The following is a 24,995-nucleotide window of genomic DNA, read 5'->3' as shown; positions in this document are numbered from 1 at the left end:
TAGGAGGCATCAGTAACAACAACAACAACAACAACAACAACTGCGCTTATATACCACTCTTCTAGACAGATTAGTGCCTCACTCAGAGCAGTGAACAAGTTAGTGTTATTATCCCCACAATACAGCTAGGGAGCCAGGACTGAGAGGGGTGGCTTACCTAAAGCAATCTTCTAAGCTCATGGCAGTAGTGGGATTCGAACCAGTAGAGTGCTGATTTGCAGCCAAACCACTGTGCTACAGCAGCTACAGTAAAGGGGCAGCAGGTCCCAAAGTCAGACTCTAGACTTGGATTCTATTCTCTTTTTAGTTGATAAGAAGGATGGAGGGTTCAGACCCATCCTAAACCTTAGAGGTCTTAATAAGTACATAAATTCAGAATGGTCACACTCCCCATAGTTCTGCGGTTACAACCCCCTGGATCCTGGTTTGCGGTCCTTGATTTAAAGAATGCTTACTTTCATGTTTCCATCCATCAGTCTCACAGAAAGTTTTTGAGGTTCCAGTTCAGGGACCAGATTTACCAAATTTACCAAAACCACATACTGCTGTTTGGTTTAGCTACAGTGCCAAGGATGTTTACCAAGTATATAGTGGTGGTAGTTACTCAAGGGTGTTGTATATACCCATAACTGAATGATTGATTGGTTACAGAGCAATCCAGAAAAGCCTTGCAGAGCCATATCACCTTAATATCACCTTTATGATAAGGTGTGAGCAAAAAGGTGATGCTTAGATCAAGACTCAAACTCCTTTCCAAAGTAGTGTCCAAATTCCATACTTCCCAGGAGATAGTACTCCTAGTGTTCAGAAGTGGAGAGGACCCTCCATATGCTAAATGTCCGTAGAGAAATGCTCTTTTATATAGATGATACTGCTTCCTTCAGATCAGGAATGCAGTTGATTGATTGATTGTTACGCATGTCCAAAAAAGGGAGCTAGAACATCATCAGAAACCGCTGCTACCTAGCCCAGGCTATCTATACTATGAACAGGCCAACTTAACCTTGTTTGTTGGAAATACAAGCTCATTCCACCAGGTCTCAAGCGTCTTCAGCAGTCTTCATCAAAGTTGTTCCCATACAAGATATCTGCAAAACTCCAACGTGTTTGTCCACCAACACCTTTATCAAATACTATGCCCTGAATGTCAATAGCAGAAAAGATGCAGCTGTGACTCAAAGGGTTCTTCAAACTCCGCTTACATAAACCTGGCTTGTTAAACTCCCATGTGGGACTGCAGAAAAGACAATGAAAACAGAGGTGTGCTTAGCTGTAACTGCTGTTCATTGAAGTCTTCTGTGCAGGCACACATACTCTCCCTTATGCCCCGCTGTGTGCTCTTCACTTCTTACCTGGGAGAGTCCAGCAGCTCAGGGAAACTGAACATCAGTACGCCACCTCTCCCAGAGTGTGGGCCATTTGGGTTAGAAACAGTTGCACAGGCGCTCTAGGAGGGGGACAGCACCTCCTTTACAGTCTTGAAGCCACAGAATCTACTGAACTGCAGGCCTGCACATGTGTGCACGCACAGAAGACTTCAATGAACAATGGTTACAGGCAATTACAACCGTGTTTTGCTTCATGTGGGGAAGGAGGAGAAAGTGGAGCATGATACCCGGGCAGCTGCATACCTTCTCTTGGGAGCTGAGGCAATACATAGGTATGCTGAATAAACTGCATTCCGTTCCCAGGAATCCTACTTCTTGGCTGGTACTACGTTGTACAGCCAGACTGGGAATAGAAAACAGCTGTTGCAGGCCCAAAGGGAAGCCTGGCCTCTCCAGTTGGTTTATGAGTTATAGAAAGGAGGGTGAGCTGGGACCTAGTCAGTTCTTAATGCATTTATACAGTTTTCCTGAATTATTTACTGTGGTTTTATGATTGATAGGGCCAAGATGGAATTCCTGCTGTAATTGTGATTGATCATCTTTCACATACCAGTCCATTGAAGAAATGTTTGGTCTGATGCTAAGTTCTTTGTTGCAGTTTAAGCATACAGTAGGCTACATGTGGGGCACCCATGAATCTTGAGGGGCGATGGGAGCTCAAATTGTTTGCCACAGGAAAGGGCCAACAGCCACAATGAGTGGCAGGCGCAGTCTCTGTTGTGAGTCATGCTTTTTCTGATTCTTGTCCAGTGGCCAAATTGCTGGGTATCATGCCCTATTCCCTGACCTCTAGTTGTCCATGTACAGGTTCATATGGGCCAAATTGCTTGTTAAATGTTGTGGCCTGTACTTTCAGCCAGCTGTGCATGTTGAGTATTCCCCTCCCCTCTTTTTTTCACTCCAAGCTCAACTGGCTCTCTTGTTGAAAGACATCTAGAAAATGTTCCCTTCACATGATGTCTGGCCATTATTCCAGCATACTTATTCATAAGCACTTGGGGTGTCATCTGTGCATTTTGTTCAGCCCCATAGCCATAGGTGAAATGTTATTCATTGTGCTTGAGCTGTATTCCCATTTACCAGTTAGTTTCTTTCTTTCAGTTTTAGAGTGTTAACTTGAATAAGGAAACATTCTGTAGTTGGCTTACTTTGGTTGAACGATAATTGAAGGTTTTTGTAAACCACCTATTTGCTTCTGCATAGGTGGTATTTATCTCTTGAGGAGTTCTTTAGAGAACGTTGCCATTTCCCATCATTGTGTAGTACTAAACCATGTCTCAGAAATTCAAGAATCTCTGTGTAATTTCTCTCTTTACTTTGAAGTGCTGTCTTGTTTTGCTGTCTACAAAAGAATTTGAAAAGATGTTCCTCTTTGCTACATACATAATTGTTTTCTATAGAAGATAGCCAAATACTTTTTTCAGGCTCGAACGAGTATCTCCAAAGCCTTTCATAATCTAGCCAGTATGTGGGCAACCTGTTAAATGCTAGAAGACATAGCTGGAAAATTGAGAGCTTCATAGAGCTGGGGTAACTGCAAGATCTGAATTGGGCAGAGGTAGGACAGAGAATTTTTTTGCAGACATGTCAGTTTTGTAAAGCCTGCTTTATGCATCCATGCTTTCTGCAAACTGCCTCTTGGCAGGTTCAAAAATATATAGGCTGAGATCCACAAAACAGCACAGCAGTTCCTGCACCTGTGAGAGCTTTGGGCTTGTGCTTCTTTCAAAAACATTTTGACACAGCATGGGATGGGGAATGGGGATCTACTGTTTAAACAAAATGTCGAGCCATTGTACTATGCATTCCCAAACCTGTTCCTCTGAGGAAGCTCTGCTAGAACTGCTAATGAAAAAGACAAATTCCTCATGCTTGTATCATCATCATCGTCATCATTCAAATTTCATACAACACAATCAATAATAAATAAAGATCAAGATCATTGATTGGCCTTGCTGAGCTGATACAAGTGTCCACTAGAGACCTAAGTATCAGCCAGGTATCTGTGTAAAATGTACACTGTTCCAAGTAACGCCATCTTTTGCAGTTCTGTAGCTGTCATATCAGAAAGCTGCAGTTGATGAGATCATGAGTTATAGAAATATTATTATTAATTCAATTTGTAGTCCGCTGTCCCCACAAGTAGGCTCAGAGCAGATCACATCAGTTTAAAAATACAGAAACAAACAAAACTGGTAGCATAAAAAGAGCAATTTCACAACTCACCCTCAACAGCGCATATTGCAAAATCTCACATGAAATCATTTGGGCCCATGGTTGGGCCCATGGCAAACAACAAATAAAGAAGCTAAGGCTGGGGGGCAGACTTCCCTTCAGTAGGAGGCCGAGGAGGGGGGCCATTTGCCTCAAACACCAAAAGCCTGGCAAAACATTTACATCTTACAGCCCCAGCGGAATGATAATAAATCCCACTGAGCCTGAGTTGTCTCAGAGAGAGAGTTCCACCAGGTTGGGACCAGGGCTGAAATGGTCTCGGCCCTGGTTGAGGCAAGACAGACCTGCTTGGGACCAGGGACCACCAGTAGATGTTTTCCTGCTGAATGGAGCATCCTCTGGGGAATATTAGATGAGAGGCGGTCCCACAGGTATGCTGGTTCCATCCAGTCTGCTAAGGGCTTTAAAGGTCAGAACCAAAACCTTGAACTTGATCCGGAATTCCACTGGGAGCCAGTGCAGCTCTTCTTTTCACATATTTGTGGCCATGTCCTGTATGTGTGTGTTTTAATTAATTATAGGAGCAACCCATATATCAGTCAGCATTTTGAGTACAATAAATGTTCCAGCTTACACAAACATACATGAACATCTGTGAACATAATCTTTGAAGACTACATTGTGTTTGGGGCGGCGGGGGGGGATTCTTGTGATGCTTTAAGTTCAGACATCTCATGAAACCATGGTTTGTGACAACCCAGTGTACCCCAGCAGCTCTTTTCCATTTATACACAAGCTTCCTCCTTCACTTCTTGATTTTTACCATGATTGCCTCTTTGGCGAATGCCAGGTCAGGCTGTGGTTTGCAGTTAGGCTTACAGTTTGTAATTTGGAGGCTAACACTGATCAAAGTTTGTATATCCAGGAAACATAGGAAGCTGTAGTTAGCAAAAACTTCTAGTGGAAGAACCACTTGCAAGAAAGAGTGAAGACAGGAGCATAGAGTTGCACTTTGTCACCCAACTATGGTTGGGTAGTACATCCGAACTGGCCATAAGAGTCCCTTTTGTCAGAAGCATACTGTGCCAAATGGCTACGAAATACAAGGACTGGAAGTAAGTTTGTGTAAAAATATATCTGAGCCCGAACACTCCTGAAGCAAGTCTTGTACCTTTGTCACACCCATTGCTGTCCGTTATATTTCAGGGACATGTTTTTGCATATATATGTTTGTCAATTGAGATATCACTTCATGAATCTGACAGAGTGGGCTGTAATACACAAAAGCTTATACCACATTATATTTCTAGTTTTTGAAATGCCACTCTGTTGCTGCAGCAGGCGAATGTGGCTACCCATCTAGAACTGTATTTAGGATAGGTGGCGTTTGGATTCCTTTACCTCTCAATAAAACATGAAAGTAGGTTGTTTGCAAATAAAAGAGCATCCTCGTCTTTTGTTGTCAAAAATGTTCTGCAGAGAAATGGCTTATTGTATGCCTTATTCATTTTTTGTATTGTATTTCATTTTCTCACCAGCCACAAAGTTAGAAAAATAGGGTGCGTTTCTGCTATATAAATCTAAGCTTAAAAACACCCGTCTTCCTTCAATAGGAGGGAGTCCTCTTCCTTCCCAACAGCAGCCTGTCTCCCTCCAGTTGGTTACTCACACTGACAGCATGTCTGCTGAGAGGAGAAATCTAAAAAGTTAAATTTTATCAAACTCTGACATGCAAATTCTTCAGTCAGCAAGAAAATGTACATCTACTCAAATAAATGGAAAGGTTTGCAGCTTTGCCATATTAAAACCACACACCCCATGCCTTTACCTACTTCTTCTGACTATTCAAGACCACCTGTCAGAATTGTTGCATGGGCTTGTACCACGCTGTTTCTGTAGCTGTTTCTGTGTATTTGAATCACTAGATTCAGTGTTCCCCTCAGTCTACAAATGTAGGAATGCTGCTGAGTGCAAACCTAAAATTTTTATAGAAACCTGTGTCCTACATGCTGTATGCAGACTAATGAGGATGTTTCATCTTCTGCAGGCAATTACCCATGAATAATCGGGGGGGGGGGAAGGGAGGCTCCTTTCTCTGCCAAAAGGATGGGCATAGATCTTGAAAGGATCCTTCTGGGGGAGGGCATTGAACATTCTCTAAATCCCCCCACTCCATCTGAAAACAGAGAGGTTAACCTGATTAACACATGGAAGAGAATGAAGTAATAGAATGGACTGTGTCATGTCAAATTAGTCGAGGAGGATCGCATTTTGTAATGTTCCCATGTTTTAATAACGTTGTGCAAACACAAAGCCAGCACAGCAAGGCAGGGAGATGAGAAAGGGTTCCTCCCCCCAGGTGTGCTTAGTTTTATATTTGAATGGTCTTCTTTATATGAACAAGCATTCAAAAATGGAGTTCACCACCTACAGTCTGCAGTGTGCAGTGCCTTTTACCTCTTCAACATTGTACTACATCATTCTTCTGCATGCAGTCTTGGTTAATATGTGGCCTCAGTGAGACAAAAACATTCTACCACAGGATTTTTCATCTCACATCATCTCATTTAAACTGGGTTGTTATCTGAGTAAAGCAGTATAGCTGCCAAGTCCCGCAGGTGCCTCAGCCAATATCAAGTTTAAATTAGGCATTATAGGAAGCACATGAGAGAAACAACCCTCTCGTTATTAATAGCTTGCCTTTCTCACCAAGACTGAAGGTGGATTACAGAGTGTAATCAATACGATCAGCACTGCCTTTAGGCCAGACTCAGCCCATCAAAGACAGAATATCACCAAAGCTGATATAATGTGAATATGGCAGAACAATAAAAATAATGGTATACTCGGGGAAGCTAGCATTGGCACCTAACAATATTTCTTATCACATAAGAGGTTATTACTTAAATGACAGAAGTTCTTTTAGTATCTCTTTCCAGGCTGGTGTTTCCCCAGGCCGGTGTTTCTAAAACACAAGGCCCCCTTCCCCACCCACCCCCATCCCCAGATTAAAATGAGAGTTGTTTCATCTATTATATAAGTTCTCAGCTGGCAAGAGGCTCAGGATAGCATGTGGTTCTGCTCTCCCAGTTTTAGCCTCACCACAAACCTGTGAAGTAGGTTAGGCTGAGATGAACTCACTAGCCTAGGACCACCCAGTGACCTTCATGGCTAAGTGCAGATTTGAGCCAGGGTGTTCCCCCCCCCCCATCCTGATTAGGTACTTTAATCACTATTCAGCACACCCCAAAACAGAAGCATTTGTTTTCACAGGAACACCCTCCTTGTGTTTCTGCAGTCTTCTTCCTTATTGGTCAAAATAATAACTTGTATAGCTCTGTAATGGGCAGCCTTCTCTGAGAAAAGTATTTTGACTCCCTATTGGAGCCCTTGCCCAGCACCGATCTGCGATATATCCAAAATGCAATAGTTTTCTCTTTTTGAAAAAAAGTTTATCATACAAATGAGAATTCTGAAGGGCTTAATTTTCAGAGAATTACAATGGAAGGCCCAGTTTATTGAATAAGATTGTATACCAGTCATTTTTTTAGTCTAGGCCTTCCAAAAATGATGCAAAATTGAATTATTCAAGAGGGCTGTTTACTCATATAGGAGGGCTGTACTGTAAGGAAGTGGTCTCAAAAAATCCGTCAGTAAATATATAGTGAACCCATCAGTAAAGGGATAAGAAGGGGCCACAGACTGCTATTGCTGTAAATATTGAGGAACCATTGACTTCACAACTATTGCTATAAGTATGATTCTACTGTTAGTTCCTATGTTGTTTAATATGTCAGTAGTAGAATTGCTTATGTTCTGTTTCAACATTTCTTCAGCGCTGTATTGGTTTTTAAATATTTGCAAATTTGCATGCATATCCCATTACATGTTTGTTTGTTTATTTTATTTATTTATATTTAATTAATATTCTGCCCTCCCCACATCAGCAGGCTCAGGGCGGATCACAACCAAGATTAAAAACATATTTCACCATATATACAATTTAAAATTATAAAACATCCAAATACATAGATTAAAATACACGTAAACATATTCACACACACACACACACACACACACATATATGTGTGTGTATGTATGCACATAATCCAGACGACCCCCTATTTAGCCATCTCCAGAGTATTTTGCCAGGGATGTATGAGAGATGGAGGTGTCACTAGTAGGGAGGGCATATACTGTGCTCCCCTGGCTAGGGGGCACCGCCCAGCATCAACCATATGCCAGGCGGCACAGCTCTGTCTTACAGGCCCAGCGAAATGCTAATAAATCTCGCCGGGCCCTGGTCTCATTAGACAGAGCGTTCCACCAGGCTGGGGCCCGGACTGAAAAAGCCCTGGTTCTGGTCGATGCCAGGCGGGCCTCCCTAGGGCCAGGAATCTTTAATAGATGCTTATCGCTAGAGCGAAGAGTCCTCTGGGGTTCATATGGGGAGAGGCGGTCCCACAGATACGCCAGTCCCAGTCCATATAGGGCTTTATAGGTTAGTACCAAAACCTTGAACCTGATTCGGTACTCCACCAGCAACCAGTGCAGCTGATGCAATACCGGTGTTATATGCGCACGCATCGGCGTTCCGGTGATGACCAGCACTGCTGCATTCTGTACCAGCTGTAACCGCCAGATAAGGTTCAGGGGAAGCCCAGGGTAGAGTGTGTTACAGTAGTCCAGCCTAGAGGTGACCATTGCTTGGACCACTGTAGTCAAGTCGCGGGACGAGAGATAAGGGGCAAGCTGCCTGGTCTGTCGAAGATAACAGAAATGTCTTTAATATTGACTGTACTGACTGACACTGTGTAATCTGCCTTGAGTCTCAGTGAGAAAGACAGATTATAAATAATGTAATTAAATACAATTTTAAAATAGTGAGGATTGACTGGAGATTTCAAGAATAAACTTAGACTTCATACCATTTGCAAATAAAATTTTAGTTCTGTTTGATAACTTGTATTGTTGCCATGCTGGTCCCAGGGAATGAGAGACTGAAGGAAAGAAACATTTGTTGTGCCAGTTGTTAGAAATGTTTTTGCCAGAGCCTGGCAGACTTTACTAGAATGCCCACCCAAAATTCATTTTGAAAAGATTTCATTTATGTATTTAGTTATTTTAAAACTTTTACTAGCCACCTTTCTACCTTTTAGGAACTCAGGATGGCTTAGGGTATAAATAAATTTAAAAAACCATAAAATGAATAAAACAAAGTTAATTAAAAACAGTCCTCAATAAAAATGTCTTCAGCTGTCTCCTCAAGATTGGCAGGGAGGGGGCCAGGCACAGGAACAGAAATGGGGTCAAGTAACAACCTAAAAATTAACTTGTTTTTAATCTACAGTTGTATATATATTTTAGCTTGTTACTTGACCCCATTTCTTTTCTCCTGCTTGTTTGGGTTGAGTTTGTGGGGACCTTCCCCCACACCCCCTTTTTTCTTCCTTGTTGAAGGGGCCAGGCGCACTATCACGGAGATGCTGCTCCGTAGTTGTTGGACTACCACCCAAGTGCCTTTTCTCATATACCCACCAGATGAGCTTGGGCTTCTCCCTGTGATTCATGGGCGGGAACATATGGGAGAAGACAGTCCTTCAGATACTCCGGTTCCAAGCGATGTAGGGCTTTAAAGGCCAAAACAAACACCTTGAATTGTACTTGGGAGCAGATTAGTAGCCAGTGTAATTGCTGTAATATCATGGTCACATGTTCCCAATAGATGGTTCCAACCAACAATCTGCACTAAGTGAATGCTGTTCAAGCGTAGCCCCAAGTACAGCACACTGCAATAGTCCAGTTATGCTATTTTACATTACATTAAATACTAGCCAATGTCAAGGAAAGAATTGTTTTGGTGTACAGATGCATCAACTGCCTCTCCAACATTTCCCTTCTCCATCTTCCTCATCCTCCATTGTAGTGCCTTCTTCTGTACTGGTCTCTTCTTAAGTCACTTGTTTGAGGAGTTGCATGATAGTTAGCAGCCCTCTGGGTCGCAGTGCTTATTTAATGTCTTGTGACAGTTATTACTGTGATCCATTTTGGTTTGGGTTTTTTTGGTTCCCATATTTTTGGGAACCAAAAATATGAGTGCATTTACACTTTTGTTTAAGCAAATAAGGAAGTTGATTTTGACCATTTTTGTAACAATAAAAGCAGCTTGCTAAAGAAAATGTTTGTTTAATTTTGCTTGTGCTTAACTTCTCCTTTCAGAGCAAAACAGTGATGGGCAACAGGCTGAAGCTATTTGGACTAAAATGCAAGAAGAAAATGTCATCCCACGTGAAAGAACCTTGAGGTTGCTAGCAGATATTCTTAAAATGAATAATCAGGAAGTTCCATTTGATGTGCCTGAGGTGAATTTCACTTTTGATATTCATGGTGAAATATTTGCATTAAAGAATATGCCTTGTTACACTGGATCCTAAGAGGGAACATAAGGGGAGAACAACTCTGCTGGTGTAAACTGCTACTTTGTTTTTTAAAGGCTTGGTACGATGAGGATGCCCGTCCTAGTCTTTCTTCTTCTCTGCAGCCTTCTGAGCCATCTTTCGATTTTCAGGAGAAAATGTTTATACTCTGCAAAAAGGGTAAAGTTGAAGGTAAATGAACAATGATTCTTCCTAGTTTCTTGTTTTTCAAAATATGTTAACTCTTTCAATACAAACTGGATGCCCTTTGGTGATCTGCACCACATAGTGAATGCTGTGCTGCACAAAACTACTGTAGAAAACATTTTCGAAATGTTACCAGATTTATTCTTCTTATAGTATAGAACCTACAAGCACTCTATGCTTTTTCCTCCTTGCTTATGATAAAGAATAGTTTGTGGCTAGTTTATCGGTGTGACCATTATTTTCTGCAGTGAGAAATCCTATCTTGATTAAGTTGGAATAGAATAAGTTGAGTTTGCTGATAAATTCTAGAGGGAGGAGAGATATCTTTTCTACTGCATAAATTAATTCTCTCATTTAATTAAATAAGCATAGTTAGGAAAAAGTATCACCAGTGACTGCTATTGTGATCATAAATCACTCTGTGCATACCTTGTGGGCATTTGGTTGTACCTAGAATTTCCCCAAACTTGCATGGACTAGTGATGGTGGTGAGGGGGGAAGAATCCTGAAAAGTCCACTGAGAGTGTATGTCACTGAACACAGAGATGATTCCAGCAAAAAAATAAACCCTCTCATGTACCACATTATGTTCTCAAAAAGTATTCCCAAGGAGATGGATGTACAGAATAAATTTTAAAAAACTAACAGAGTCTGCTTGGAGTCTGTTCAGCTTACACTTGGATTCAACCCTTATTAAGTTTTCATCTGGCCATTACATCCCCAACCCTTTCTTTCTGTTTAGGTTTTACTAATAAACTAGAACACCTCTTAGTAAAACCCATGAGATCACAGTACCCTTACTGTTGTCCTTCTCCCAAAATGATTCTGTCCCCAAATGGTGGTCATAGGACCCATAACTACTTTCCGCACTGTCAGGCTTAGTCCCATCACCCCCAAGTATTTCATGGAGCATGTCTTCTGGACTGTGATGGAATCTAATAATTTTGGTAGTGGTCCTTATGAGGAGAATAATTTCCTAATATATCAGTGGAAACCAGCACAAAATGATCTGCTTCGTAGCAGGTTTGCTGGAGGCTGAAATGTTCTGGAGTTCTAGGGTCAACTGTTTTGTTACTGATTAGATGTTCAGTAATTTCTCCTGAAAAACCACACAGAAATACTACTACCTATATTGTTAGTAAATTTTCTTGCTTCTGTTGGCTTTGCTGATTTCTTTCACTCATTTTCTAGTCCCTGACCAGATAAATACTAATATTTAAGTATTTCCCTGGGAATTTTTAAAATTAATGAATATCTTTGTATGTACCAAGTGTTCTGAATATATGCAACAGTATTTGAATAATGTCCCATATTTAAATGAATACTAGTGAATCTTTAGTCCTTGAGCATAACATAGTTCAGGTAAGGAGAAGAACTTGAATTGCTAAGAATATGTAACGGGTCTGATGTAACATTTCGAGTTGTTACTCATTTATTCTGTTTCTTGATCTATAAATAAATTTTCAACTTTTCATATTTATTTATTTATTTTATTTGACTTATATCCCGCCCTCCCCACGAATGGGCTCAGGGCGGCTATATGCAAAGCATATAGGATCTTATGTACTATTCAGTTTGCATTTCTATTTCAAACATTAAAAATTACTTTGATATTTCTTTGAGTGAAATTAGCAAACTCAATTTTTTTCCAGATGTAGAATTTTTTTTTTAGTATATATTACAATTTCTACAATGTGTTTACAGCTGCATCATCTTGTTTCAGAAAAGTAAATGACTGAAAAGTGTGATTTCCTTTTTTCTTTTTTTTTTTGGGTAACGTCTTTTCACAAACTGACAGTTATTGTGAATGTGTGAAATAAAACTGTTAATCAGTCAAATAAATGCAGCTTTAGTTTACTTGTTAAATATCTGTATATTTGTAAATTGTATGTTTTTATGTAAACCTTGTCGTAGCCAAATAATTTGTTCTCCCAGTACTGAAAACACCACCAATATTTGCTGCATGCTGCTATGATACGATATCAAACTTCGTAATTCCCTACCTGAGAATTAGGAATAACACTAAAATTCTATGCAGTATGTTTGCAAAACAAATGGCATAGTCCTGGACTTGCTGATGAACTTCAAAAGGGAAATTTATTCATGGTTAAGGCATAAGTTGTTAAAGTCATTACTGGCAGTAACTGGGTGTGTTGTACATACATATATGTGTGACTGTTTTAAACTGTGAAGGAAAATTTAAGTTACTGAAAGTTTAGAAAAGATTTCTGTATTTTTTAAAACAATTACAAAGGGAAAAGCATTCACTTTAACTGAGAAAACAGACAGTTTCTTAAATATAGCTTTGGACTCAAAGATATTTGAAGAAAAGAGGAATAGATTTATTTCAAATGCTGTCTTTTTATAAAAAGATGTGAATGCTCTTTTATGGCACTTCAGTATAAACTGACACATCAATTGTTTTTTTAATTCTCCTTGCAGGAGCATACAATATTTTACTAGAGGCACAAAGGAAGGATATCATGTTTAATTCCCATGCTTATTCCCACCTTATAAAAGCTTTGCTGGGCAAGGGTTATCTTGAAAAAGCCATGGAAGTAAAAAACATGTAAGTCTTATATCTGTACATTTGTAACTTTGCATAAAAATATTGCATATTTTAGTTTTCAGGTAAATTTATCATTTTCTAATAGGAAAATAGCCTTGCTTGGGAGCAGCATAATGCATGGGTATTTCCAATGTGCTGTATGTCATAAGTCAAAAAGGGTGGCTTTCTCGGGTCATTTTGTAGCTGATGATGCATTACAGCAGAACCGTACACTTGGTACTCTTAACAATTTAACAAATGCACACATCATCCAAGCACCATTCACTTTTTATGGATGGTTAGTCCTTAAGCTCCAAACACCAGACATGGGGCACTACAAATGTGGCTTTTTAGTAAGTGCACTGACAGAATGGTATGAGTAGGAAGTCAAATTTAGTGAATTGGGCATAAAATATGAATCCCTTACCATGTATGCCAATCACTACAAGACTAATTTTGTCCCTCAGGAATATAGTTGTTCCAGGGTGGTTGATTAAACATGCAGCTGTCTGACCACAGAAATAGTTTCTGTGTTATAATTTCTTAATCTTTATAATTTGTTGACTGCTTGATGCTTTTGGAGTAAGGCTAGCAGATTTTACCACAGAAATTACATTATAAAAATGTTTAAAAATGGAGCAAAGCTGTTCCTCTACATAGAGATTTATTTATTTATTTATTTATTTATTTATTTATTTATTTATTACCATTTATTTGCTGCCTTTCTACCTTATGGCACTCAAGACAGCTTACAACAGATATTAAAAATACATTAAAAAGACTTCCGTTTAAAATAACAGTATAAGACTGTCAATAAATGGCAAACTAATTGAATGCAGTTCTAAATAAAGCGGTCTTCAGCAGCCTCCTAAAGATAGAAAGTAAAGGGGCTAGATGCACCTCCCTAGGCTATACAAGTTTAATGCATAATTTGATTCTTAAAAATATGGCAGTCACCCCAAAAATGATGGGTTCAGTGAACAAGATAACATCTTGTTTCTGCAGCACAGTTGTGTGAGCTAAAGGGAAAATTTGTGCTATGTGGGGTACAAAAACAAGCAAAAAACTTGCCAAAATGCTCTGGATACCTTGTGACTTTCCTCACAAAAGTTCCAGCACAAATGCTTGCCAAAAATTGCTGTCATTCATAAACGCCTTAATTACTACATTACACCTTACATTTCTTATTATAGGCAATGCAAAATCAGCAGGTGTGCTGTTGATATTACAATAAGTAGTGAAATATTGTCAGGGAAAACTAGTCTGATAGCCAGTCTGGGCTGGTTTTGTGGCATGCTCGGGAATAATGCTTCAGGCCATTTTTCACTTTATTTAAACTAATGAAAGACAGATTTCAGCCCCATCAGTGGCAGACTACCCAATGCAGGAAGAGAAGGAGAGAGCAAGGGAGATCCCTTTATGTTGGCCCAACTGCTGTCTAGTTTTTTTGCTTTTGTTTTTGTAAAAAGAAAGACTGCATAATAATAAATGGGCAAGATTTGGGTCCAGTATCATCTTAAAGGACAACTAGATTTCCAGGATATGAGCTTTTGAGAGCTCTGACTTTTGAAAGCTCATACCCTGGAAATCTAGTTGATCTTTTAGGTGCTACTGGACTTCGACAATAGACAAGCACGGATACCCACCTGAAACAATAAATGGATGAAGCATCCAGAGTCTAGAAGCAAACTCTGAACTCAGAGGGGTTATACGTTCTTATTAATATAATGAACATTGAAAGGATTGAAATTTCCTATAGGCCTGAAAGAAAATATTGTACTACTCATAGTATAGAAGGATCCTGTGCATTAGATTTATCAGTGACCCATAAGACAAATATTTAGTGGTTCACTTGTAAGTGCACACATGGCAAAGTAGTAAACAGTAGAAATAGTAAAACCAAGAAAACCAACCAAGAAAATAATTAGCACTGGGGAGACAACAGGTGTTTTCCCTTAATTTAAGCATTTGCTGAAATAAAAACATTTTACCCTGGCACCATCATGAAGGAGAAAGGTAAAACGAATTCCATAACTAGGATAACACTCCTTAGAAGATCCTATCATTGATGGCCATCTGTCTTACTCATGAAGGGATGTGGATAAGAATTGAAGATGAATGCATTGGCCAGGCAAGTGTATATGGCAGCATGTGATCTTCCAGATACCTCAGTCCACGACCTTATAATAACATATTTACCTGGTGTACAAGAGAGACCAAATTAGTTAGTAGGGATGGTTTTTCTAAAGGTAAATATTGAAGAAAATTCAAGTTTTATAATGCTTTTGGTCAGCCAAGAGTCCTACGTCTAGGATTCTAATGAATTTTAGGTATGGTTCTAAAATAGAAATGTAGTAGTATTGGAATGAGAGATTAGTTCTGTAATAGTGGCTAACATCTATTTAATCACACTAAAGATTGGAAGATTGGAGAAAGTAAATCCTTTGTTACATGTAATTTACAGTCTCATGCATGAATTGTTGACTTAAGGGCTTTGACAGATGGGACAATGAAAAAAAGCGGAACTGAGCAATGGGCGCTTAGGCAGGGATTAAGGGGATTGGTTGGGAGAGTAAGAAAATCCTGAGTCCAATGACTGCATTTGTGGGCCCCAGAGGCTGAAAGTGACTGAGAGGATAGTCATATTGTGTACTCAATGAAGGATTTTCTTGGGATTGAGGAGAATAATTTAGCAATGACCCTGCTTGCCTTCTAATCCGCTCGGCTCATAAGTTCAAGTAGGTAGGCTGCTCAGTTGTTTGCCACAAGATGATCACTGCAGTTTATCTCGATTGTTGATATGGCAAATGGCAGTCATACACATGCTCTTGCCAGTGGAGATTTTCTATGAACCTTGTAAAGTTTTCCTAAGATATTAAAAAGAAAATTTAAATTTCATTAGAGGTGGTGAGAGCATCTGGAAGCATGCACACAAAAAAAGAAAATGTTTTGGGGGTATCTGCTCTGAATGAATGTTTCTTGAAAGTTTTTTATGATATTGTTAAAGCTAAGTCCTCTTTAGCTATAGATCTGTGAAGATTTTTTTTTTGCATTGTAAGGAATACAGAACTGATGAGTTGAAATTTCATTTTAAGTTGGCAAATGCAATATGTCGATTTTTTAAAAACCCTGTATACATCTAGATGACAGAAATTTGAAAATTAAATCAACCAAATGATATGGTGTTGGTTCATAATATCCCTTTAGTTTATATTTTAAATATACAGTGCTGAAAATAAATGTTTCATTTTTTATTGTGGAAAGAATAGTTTTACATTTTATAATTATGGTGACTGTTTTAAAAAGAAGAAAAAGTATCCCGCTTAGGATACAGCAGAACAATGCAGGGCATGCAGTTATTTTCGTCATCTAATATGTCAGCATTCAAGAATCTGAACCGATTGTTTAAAAAAAAAATCTTGTACTTTGTTTCTTTTGTTGCTCATTTCCAACTTTGTCATCTGTCAGAATGCACAAAAAAATTATCCTTCTATAACCATTGACAGGATAACACAAAAGCTGTCTCCAGGTCGATATTTTGCAGCAATATTTTTAACATACGAACAGTAGTTTTTATAATTTCACCTTGGTGCTCAACCATTTATTATCGTATCAGAAGCATGTCAGTAATTCCTTTCTAAATGTCTGCTTCTTTTAGCGCTGAGACCCACATCAAGGGCTTCGTGCTGAACGATGCTGCCAGCAGCCTCCTCATCATAACGCAAGTTAGGCGGGATTATTTGAAAGGTATGTCACAATGCTTGACCTTTACGTCACATTAATGCCTCTGCAGATTTTTCTTGTAACGCCCTTCGAATACTTGGATAAAGGAGTCCATTTAGCAAATTACCTGCTTATCAAGCGCCTTTTGTGGTAGCTGAGAGACGTAAATTACTGTACATGCATTTATAATACAGCTTGAATATGAATGTACTTGTCATTTGACCACTTAGTCCAGTTTCCGTTCCATTTAACACAAGATGGGTTTTCTTAAGATGAATCACAGCTCTTCAGACATGCAAAATTTGTGCTCCAGAACGAGAGAAAGTACAGGCTTTCAAGTGCGTTAAAATTCACAGCACAAGTCATTTTGCTTTGGAAATTAACATACTTAGGAGCATCTGAAACAATTCCCAGCAGTTTCTTCCCGCACATTGTGTTGGTAGTGCAAGATATCAAGTGAGTTAAATTGAGTGTTAAATGTGCATAGTTGTGCACTAAATGATTATAATATTGATTTTAAAAAACCTTAATCTAATACTTTTTAATAGTTTGCAATACCAACAGTAATGAAACATACATTGTGCTTTTGTGCTCCTTTTAATCTTACACTGCATGGCAACAAATGTTGGGTGAGCAAAATAAATGACTTGGGAATGCAGTGATGAACTGCTTTTACAGTTGGTCTGCGTTTTTCTCTATACATGTTGCTTAGCTTCAGCTTTGAGGATATACAGAGAATGGAAAGTGATAGTTTTAGCAGAACAAAACAGGACTACAGAAGTCCCAAGTTGTCACAACATTACCTAGAGCACTTGTAGAGCACTTAGCCTTTAAAATAGGTCTTGTAGAACTGGGCACAGTTGAAATAACTGCTTCTTGATTAGCATTTGTGTCATCATATAGTTTCTTGTGTAGATGTCAATTTAATTTTTTGCTTTGTTTCAGAGACCATTTTTTATAAATGCATTATTATAGATGGAGGGCTAGTTTCCAAGTATCCAGTATCATTACTTCTCTGTCAGTGAATGTATATATTGCAAAATAATGCCATTTGGACACCCAGAGGAAGAAAGTCTGTTTACTAAGACACTGTAAAACAAACATGAGGAGTTGTATTCACAGTTCTTTCGTCTGCTCAATTTACATCCCTTTCGGTTGCTGTTCTCCTAGATCTAAATTGTATGACTCAAGGTCATATTGCTGGTGTTTGTTAAAATTCTGAACTTCGGTCAATTTGAATCCTGTATCCCTTACAATTGACTTTGGTCAATTTAAATCCTGTCCTTTATTACTTAATTTCAGTAATTAAAACCTTGACTTGAACCCCAGCAAGTCAGCTGCAAATACAGCATTTTCACATGCCACTAAGTAGACCTATTTTTGCAGGTTCCATTTCCTTTTGTTCCTCTTGCTGCCTGATAGTCCTTTTCAATGGGCCGTCCCAGTCTTTAACTTCAGCACCTCCCCTTCTTTCATTCTCAGTGTTGACAGCACCCCTCATTGTTCCATCACCCAAATTTGTGTCCTGGGGTAACAAAAGGCTTCTGGAATGAGGTCTGCTTTTGTGGTGCATTCTGAGTATATCTCTAGCCCTGAGTAGTGTCATTATCCCAGCTTGCCAGATAAGTTGTCCTAAGATCAACTTCAGAAATGATTGTCCAGAATAGCTCCTTGACCCCACTCTGACTTGGAATGCAAGGTCACTTGAAGCCACTTTGTGCTTTTTTGGGTTCCAGCCCTTCCAGCTGCCACTCTAAAAGAAAATAACAATAGGCTGTTAGTGAACAGATCCACTTCACTTTAGATCACCTTGGTTTTGCATTGAACCTGCATGCAGGAGGTTGAATCCAGATGTGTCTGTGTTCACCACTGGCTTTCCCTATCTAGCTCTGGCATCCACATCCTGGTTTACCCCTTGAATGTCCTCCAACACATTGAGCTACTGCTGGAAGAACTTTGCTAAATCTTCTAAGTCTCCCTTGATACCTTTGTATGAATATCACTTCTTCTTAAGCTGCCTAGGAGGGTCTGTATTATTTAGATTTCAAACCTGTTGTGATCTGCTCTGTATCCAGTACACAATGGAGGCCTCATGCTGTAATCTAACACCCAACAGTGATTCAAAGCAACAAGCCAGCACTGCATGCTAGCATGACCAAGTCTTGCAAATATGCCCTGAAAAATCTGCTTTTTTACTCCCCTCTGTTTTTTAAAAAATTTTTGTATCATCTGGTTGATGAAGAGCTCTGGTGAGCTTGAAAGCTTGCAAACTGTTATGTCTCATTGAGTTGTCCTAATAAATGGTATTACATGAATTGTGTTCTCAGTAGTGATACCATAATATTAAAAGATAGTGATGTGCACATGCAGTTTTATTTTAATAGGTGAAGCAGCACAGTGAATCTCTTATATGCATCCACTTAAGAAATAGTTCCCACAGTGATCACAGACATTATGAGAAGCATTGTCCCCTTGAAACTTTTCACTTGAAATGGCAAACGGATGATGGCTTTTTGCAAGTAAACATACTTGCAGGTGGTGTACCAGCTTAATGCTTGGAACAGGATGCTGGAAAGAAATCATTTGCCCATAAGTAAATTGACTTGCACATAGGCATGCTGCTTCTACCCTGAAGTGGGAAGCTGGAAAACCTACCTCCCCTGAGTAAATGGTTTGGTTTTATCCCTGCTGCTTCTTTTCTCCTCATTGATCTTCCGCTATTTGTATGTCCATACTGCAAACCCACAAAGTAAAATACAAAAACAAAAAAGGAAGAAGAATTATTAGGGGCAAATCTAAATGAAATGAATAACAGCGGGCATAGTCATGGAGGCATACTCTACGTTTGTTGTGCCTTTTGCCAGCCTAGATTCAAAATAACCAAAGCATTGACCATGTAATTAATTTAGAAAGGTTTAGCATATGTTCTGATTTTGGAGAGAGCACAATAGATTGTTTTAAACACCTTTTAAATACCTATATGATATCCAAACAGCGTTCTAGCCTTCTGTAGTAAACATTCAGTTGTTGTGACGTAACCCAAAGTCCAGTGGCTTTAATAGGGAGTGTAAGACTGTCCTCTGCCATTTGGAGCTGCCTGTCAGTGGAGGTCCTCTGTGGCCATACCCCAGTTGTAGAACAGTTACTTTTTTGTCCTGTAGCTACATATGCTTATTTTATTGGGCTGTCTTGTATTTAATTGAAGTTAGACTTTAATTGAAGTTAGACTAAATAAAGTGGTGATTCACTGTGGAGAGAGGGATATACTTTTTTTAAAAAAAATTAAGGAGCCATGTTGTAGTTTTACTTTTGAAAGCTCTTATCCTAGGAACAAGATCAAAAAGCTGACTAGGGCTGAGTAGGAGCCATAAGAAACTAAAATAGCAACTATCCATAGGCTTCATTCACATGCAGTGACAAACCGTGGTTGGTTTCTTTACAGGAACAAGCCTGGGAAATTTCTGTGTGTGGCCTCCCCTTGCACATGGCTATGGAATTTGTTCCATAGTTTTTGTCCAAACTTGTTCTTGGTTCTCCAAACCAGAATTCTAAACCATGATTTAATCCTAGTTGAAAAAGTAGAGACCAGTATGATCTGGACAAAACAACTAATTAGTTTATCACTGAATTGTCCAATTTCTTAACCATATCTGGGAAGCGGAGAGGGGAGGGAGCATATTTATTCGTTTTCATGATAATCAACCATGGGTTTTTTGTCATTATATATGTAGCATGTCATATAGATGATTGCTTTCTCTGTAGCACAAAAGAACCTTACCTTCTTCTGTGACGAGAGTTTGGGATATTTTCTTTCCCCCCCACTCCTGTACATATATGATGTTATATGAATACCCAAGTTTCTGTTTCTTAGTGGAGAGCTTTCTTTTTATTCTCTGTATTATCTTCAACAGATGCAGTGTCTTCTCTCAAGACCCTTCTTGAAAGCAACAAAGTGCCCATTCCGCTCGCAGTTACTCGTCTTGTTCAGGCTTTGGCTCAGAAGGGAGATCTGGAAGGGATACGCACAGTTGAGGAAATGATGGGAAGCCTCAGCAGTTCCATTAAATTGTCGCGTATGCTTTTCATCAATAACACAGTGTTGGCTCACGTCAAAAAGTAAGCCCCTTCTAGTGGATATTGCTTCTGTTTTATAAGCAGGAAAAAAGGCAATATGGTGACCTTATTTTCCTTGCATACAAATAACCTTTCTCTTCATTAGAGTTAAATGGATGCTAAAATTGGCTGCCATTGAGATTTCTTATCCAGGAAACAATGGAGACTGGAGTCCATTTAATGAAATGCAGAAGCTGGCAGGTTATTACTGGATAAGTGAACTTTGAGTAGGCTCGTGATGTCAAACATGTACGTTTATCAAATTCTGCCTACCTCAATGGAGCCCCATCTTAGGCTGATGCCTGCAGTCTCTTGTTACTCTTGTAATTCACAGCACGATGCAAACCTCCACAAAGCCAGTGGCAATTTTTTTCTCTTTACATCAGTAAGGTTTTCTCTTTGCAAATGTGAGGATTACGTTTGTGTTGCACCTCTCTACATAAGCAGGATGTTTATGTGATTTTTCAGAGTTATAAAGATGTGTGCAGAATGGTACTGACTAGGAAAGGAAGGTGAGAGCTTAATTTTGTAATGGAATCACTGGAAACCTCCTTTTTGAGGAACATACAGAAAATGTAAGAATATTAAAGTGCACATCAGTTACTTGATTCAATCAATCAATTTATTTCAATACAGAATCAGCTCCTGAGAATAAAAGAAGAGTAAAATAAAAACAATAAAAACAAGAATAGGGAGGGCAGTGAAATGAGCACAGAACTGTGGATGCAGGTTGTAGAGGGGACAGAGAGATGATACCTTCCTCCAACAAGTTATTGAGGCTTAGTCAACTGCTAGCGTGTCCCCCATGCCTGAAGGCAAAATTTGGCAACTTTGTTAGTTATCTCTTGGGAAGAGTCTACAAGAAGGATACATAATGTTGTTCAGATCTTCCTGGTAAAGTTGACAAGATTGGAGCTATATAGTGAGATCAGCTGTTATTGTAGAATGGGCAGTGCAGCAGAACATGTTTGATAGCCTCTGCTTTCCCTGTATGGCATGAGCAGAGCTGCTGAAGGAGTGGAACACGATGGTATTTGCCTTCCAGGAGGGCTGAAGATAAAGTGTTGAAGCGTGCAAGGGTAAAGGATCTCTGATACTTTGAGATCTCAAGGGATCTAAGATAGTCTCCTGGTTGGAAGCATTTGGCATGATGCAGAATTGTTGGGTTTTTCTGTATCTGTGTCCTATCTGATTATAGGGCATGATCCCAGAGCTGCTGTTTGATTGATTCTTTTGCTTTTTGGTATCCAAGATGCAGTAAGGCTTGGGGAGAAAGACCATGCTCCTGGAGTTTCCCCTCAATTTCTCTTTGCCAGGTTGAGTGGAGACTATCGAGAAGAATCAAAGGTGCTAGATTGCCACTCTATTAAATGAATCCCAAATATAAGCCATACAGTTTTCCTATGCAGTAGAAAAGAGCAAGAGTCCAGTAGCACCTGTAAGACTAATAAAATTTGTGGTTGGGTATGAGCTTTCTTGAGTCAGCTCATTTCTTCAGATGTCAGATGGTATCTGAAGAAGTGAGCCGTGACTCACAAAAGCTCATATCCTACCACAAATTTTGTTGGTCTTATAGGTGTTACTGGACTCTTGTTCTTTTCTGCTGCTACAGACAGACTAACGTGGTTACCAATCTTGAAATTTCTTATGGAAACTTTTTCAATGGAACTTCATTTGCTTTTTTTACATTAGGTCTGTATGATGTGTCTGTCTGACATGATTAGGGGTCCCCAATGTGGTGCCTTTGAGCAACATAGCGACCCTCCCCCCCAGCAACTTATCTCGTGCCTGCCAATTGTTTTCAGAAAGTAGGTTGGGTCAGGTGAGAGCAATTGACCAGTACAGCTTCTGATTGCCCTCTGGAGACCTGATGGGCTTTGTAGATTAGAATATAATGCCGCCACAGTGTTTGTTTTATTTTGTCTCTTACTCTTTTCTAGTGAATTTTTAAAAATATTTCTGTTCTCCCCTGGACTTTAGCTTTCTTGGGGGGGGGGGGGCGTGTCTCTGCCTTCCACAGCAGCCATTCTGTAGTTGCACCCACCATATTGTATCAGAATTCCAAAGGTGCCCAGAGGCTCAAAAAAATTGGGGACTTCTGCTAAGAGCAATAGTTTCTGATCCTGCCCCCTTCTAAATTGTGTTGTGTTGTATCGTATTCCCAGTTATAGCAAACTGTTCAGATTTCATTTTTATCAACAAGTGCCTTGCTAGCTCCTGGGAAAGGGAATACTGCTTTATTTTGGAGTTCAGGCACTGCACTGGGTTAACAATTAGCTCCAAACTCATCACAAAACTATAACAAATGTCAGTCACTTAAGAACTGATATTTTTTCAAATGGTGCCTCTATGAAAAATATTTTGCAAATGAGCTTTTTGGATGTAGAACTTTTATCAAAGGCCAAATAAGCTGTTTTTATTTCTTACAAGAGCAATATTTTCTCATGCCTTACTCTCTCATGGTGCATTGCACTCCAAAAAGTGTGTGTGTGGGAGACATAGCTGTTAAACATCTCGCATCAAATATGGCTGTGTTTGCATCCAAAAAGACAGCTATGAAAAATTCAAGAAAATATTTAATTTAATATTATAAAAATACTCTTTGGGTTCTTCTGTATTAATTATTCAAGTGCTATTTCTTGATGTTTTGTTTTTGCCCTTTTACTGTTTCAAAGAACTAACCAGCAGTCATCTTTGTTCTGTTAAGGAGGAAAAAAGGCAACGTTTATGTCAGAGTTACTCAGCTATAGAATAGGTCATAGTTCGTTTGGAAAGAAATGGAGTTAGTGCCAACTTTACCCACTCAGCCATAAATTTGTTTCACTTTGTGTTGTGACAATATCTGCATGAATGGAGTCATAGGTACTTTTAACATTGCTACTGTGTGTAATATTAATGTAGTAATAAAATAAAACATTAATGCACTTGCCCTTTTTTGGTTTAGTAGGAACTAAACCAGTGTAATGTTTCTGTTTCTTCTTCAGTAACAACCTTGATGGTGCCGTAGAATACCTTGAACCTCTTTTTACCTCTGGAAAGCTGAGTCCTGCTTCATCAGGTTTTAGCATCTCCTTTGTGTTTAGAAAGTTGATTGAAGAAAAACTGGAACAAGCTTTGGAAAGCTGTAAGTCAACCATGCAGGTCAATCAACAAGAATTGTTGAGGCTGTGACTAAGTAGTGAAGCACATGATTTTGTATTCAGAAGGTCCCAGTAGTGGCATCTCCATCTTTGGTAGCAGGTCTTGAGAGAGGCTGTTCTTCCTCCTTGTTGCCAGTCTGTGGCCCAGGCCATAGAGATGATACCTTGTGTCCGTAGGAGCAAGGACCTTTTTCAAAACAAGATGGGCCTGTGGCTGGGCTAGGAGAAGTCTTCCATTCCCTCTCATGAGGCAGTCTTTTCTGATGCTTCTTTGGTGGAAGTTTTGCATCCTGGTCTTTTAAAGGCCGTTTATACTTGCCCCAAGTGACTTAGTCCTCAGTTCTGAAGCAAACATGTGTGCTTATTTGTGCCCTGTTTAAAGAGAAACTTCAGTTTCTGTTGCTTTATCCGATTTTAGGACTCTCTCCTGAGGGAGATCCATCTGAATATTCTATATTATTTTTAGACCCCAGGCAAAGTCCATCCTGTCTTTCAAAAGCTTTGGGAATTTTGTTGATTTATTATTTTAGTTAGGCTAATAATTGTTATCACCCCCCTTCCCCGGTTCTGTTTGGCTAACTGAGCTGTAGAACATGATTTCACTGGCTGTTGCTGGTCACAAATGCTGTTTTTTTTTCTCTTGTCCTTTGGTCTGCCATTCTGATATTGTTTTATTATGATGATTTTTTTAAAAAAGATAAGCTGCCTTAAAATGCCATACTCGATATTAAAAATTAATAGCTTCAGCCCTTACTTATTCAACACTTCTATATACCATGCTGGTGTGTTTTAAACAGCATCAGTTATGTATTTTTTTATGTCATTCATACATTTGTTTATTTTTCAGTGGGTGCCATGGCTGAACGATTAGCTAATCAGTTTGGAATTTACAGGCCGGTCACAGATCTTTTCCTTCAGTATATTAATACAGGAAGAGTAGACGATGCCAGATTTCTACTAGAGGTAATAATGTACTAGAGTACTAACAATGCTGTGGGCTTGTAAAAAAATAAAGGCATTCTTAAATATATACCTGTGTTTAAGGTCCATGTACAGAACGTGCTGGTCTTGTCTTTAAGCTTTCCAGTTGCCCACTGGTGGTGAGGAATCTTCTGGGGGTTTTCCCTGTTGCCCGCCGATCGCTGGTGATTGGCAAGAGGTGACACCCCGCCACCAGCAGGCAACCAGGGAAAGCACATACCAGGCATCCTGCCGGCAGGTTGTGACGATATCATTTCTAGAAGTGACACCATCGCACCAGTTGCAGGCTTGCTCCCATGCTTTG

The 24,995-nt window shown here is 39.4% G+C and overlaps 1 protein-coding gene across 1 annotated transcript in view; it reads left to right on the top strand.

Annotated features, from left to right (window-relative positions):
* LRPPRC (leucine rich pentatricopeptide repeat containing) overlaps positions 1 to 24,995 on the top strand; it is a 144,355-nt gene that overhangs the window by 106,414 nt on the left and 12,946 nt on the right. The window contains exons 28-34 of the mRNA XM_054983556.1: positions 9,783 to 9,925; positions 10,057 to 10,171; positions 12,629 to 12,755; positions 16,393 to 16,481; positions 20,369 to 20,573; positions 23,555 to 23,694; positions 24,558 to 24,673. Coding sequence (XP_054839531.1) covers positions 9,783 to 9,925; positions 10,057 to 10,171; positions 12,629 to 12,755; positions 16,393 to 16,481; positions 20,369 to 20,573; positions 23,555 to 23,694; positions 24,558 to 24,673 — 935 coding nt within the window. The remainder of the gene's footprint in view (positions 1 to 9,782; positions 9,926 to 10,056; positions 10,172 to 12,628; positions 12,756 to 16,392; positions 16,482 to 20,368; positions 20,574 to 23,554; positions 23,695 to 24,557; positions 24,674 to 24,995) is intronic.

This window comes from Eublepharis macularius, chromosome 1, assembly GCF_028583425.1.
Source record: "Eublepharis macularius isolate TG4126 chromosome 1, MPM_Emac_v1.0, whole genome shotgun sequence".
Lineage (NCBI taxonomy): Eukaryota > Metazoa > Chordata > Lepidosauria > Squamata > Eublepharidae > Eublepharis > Eublepharis macularius.
This window is presented reverse-complemented; position numbering and strand designations above follow the sequence as displayed.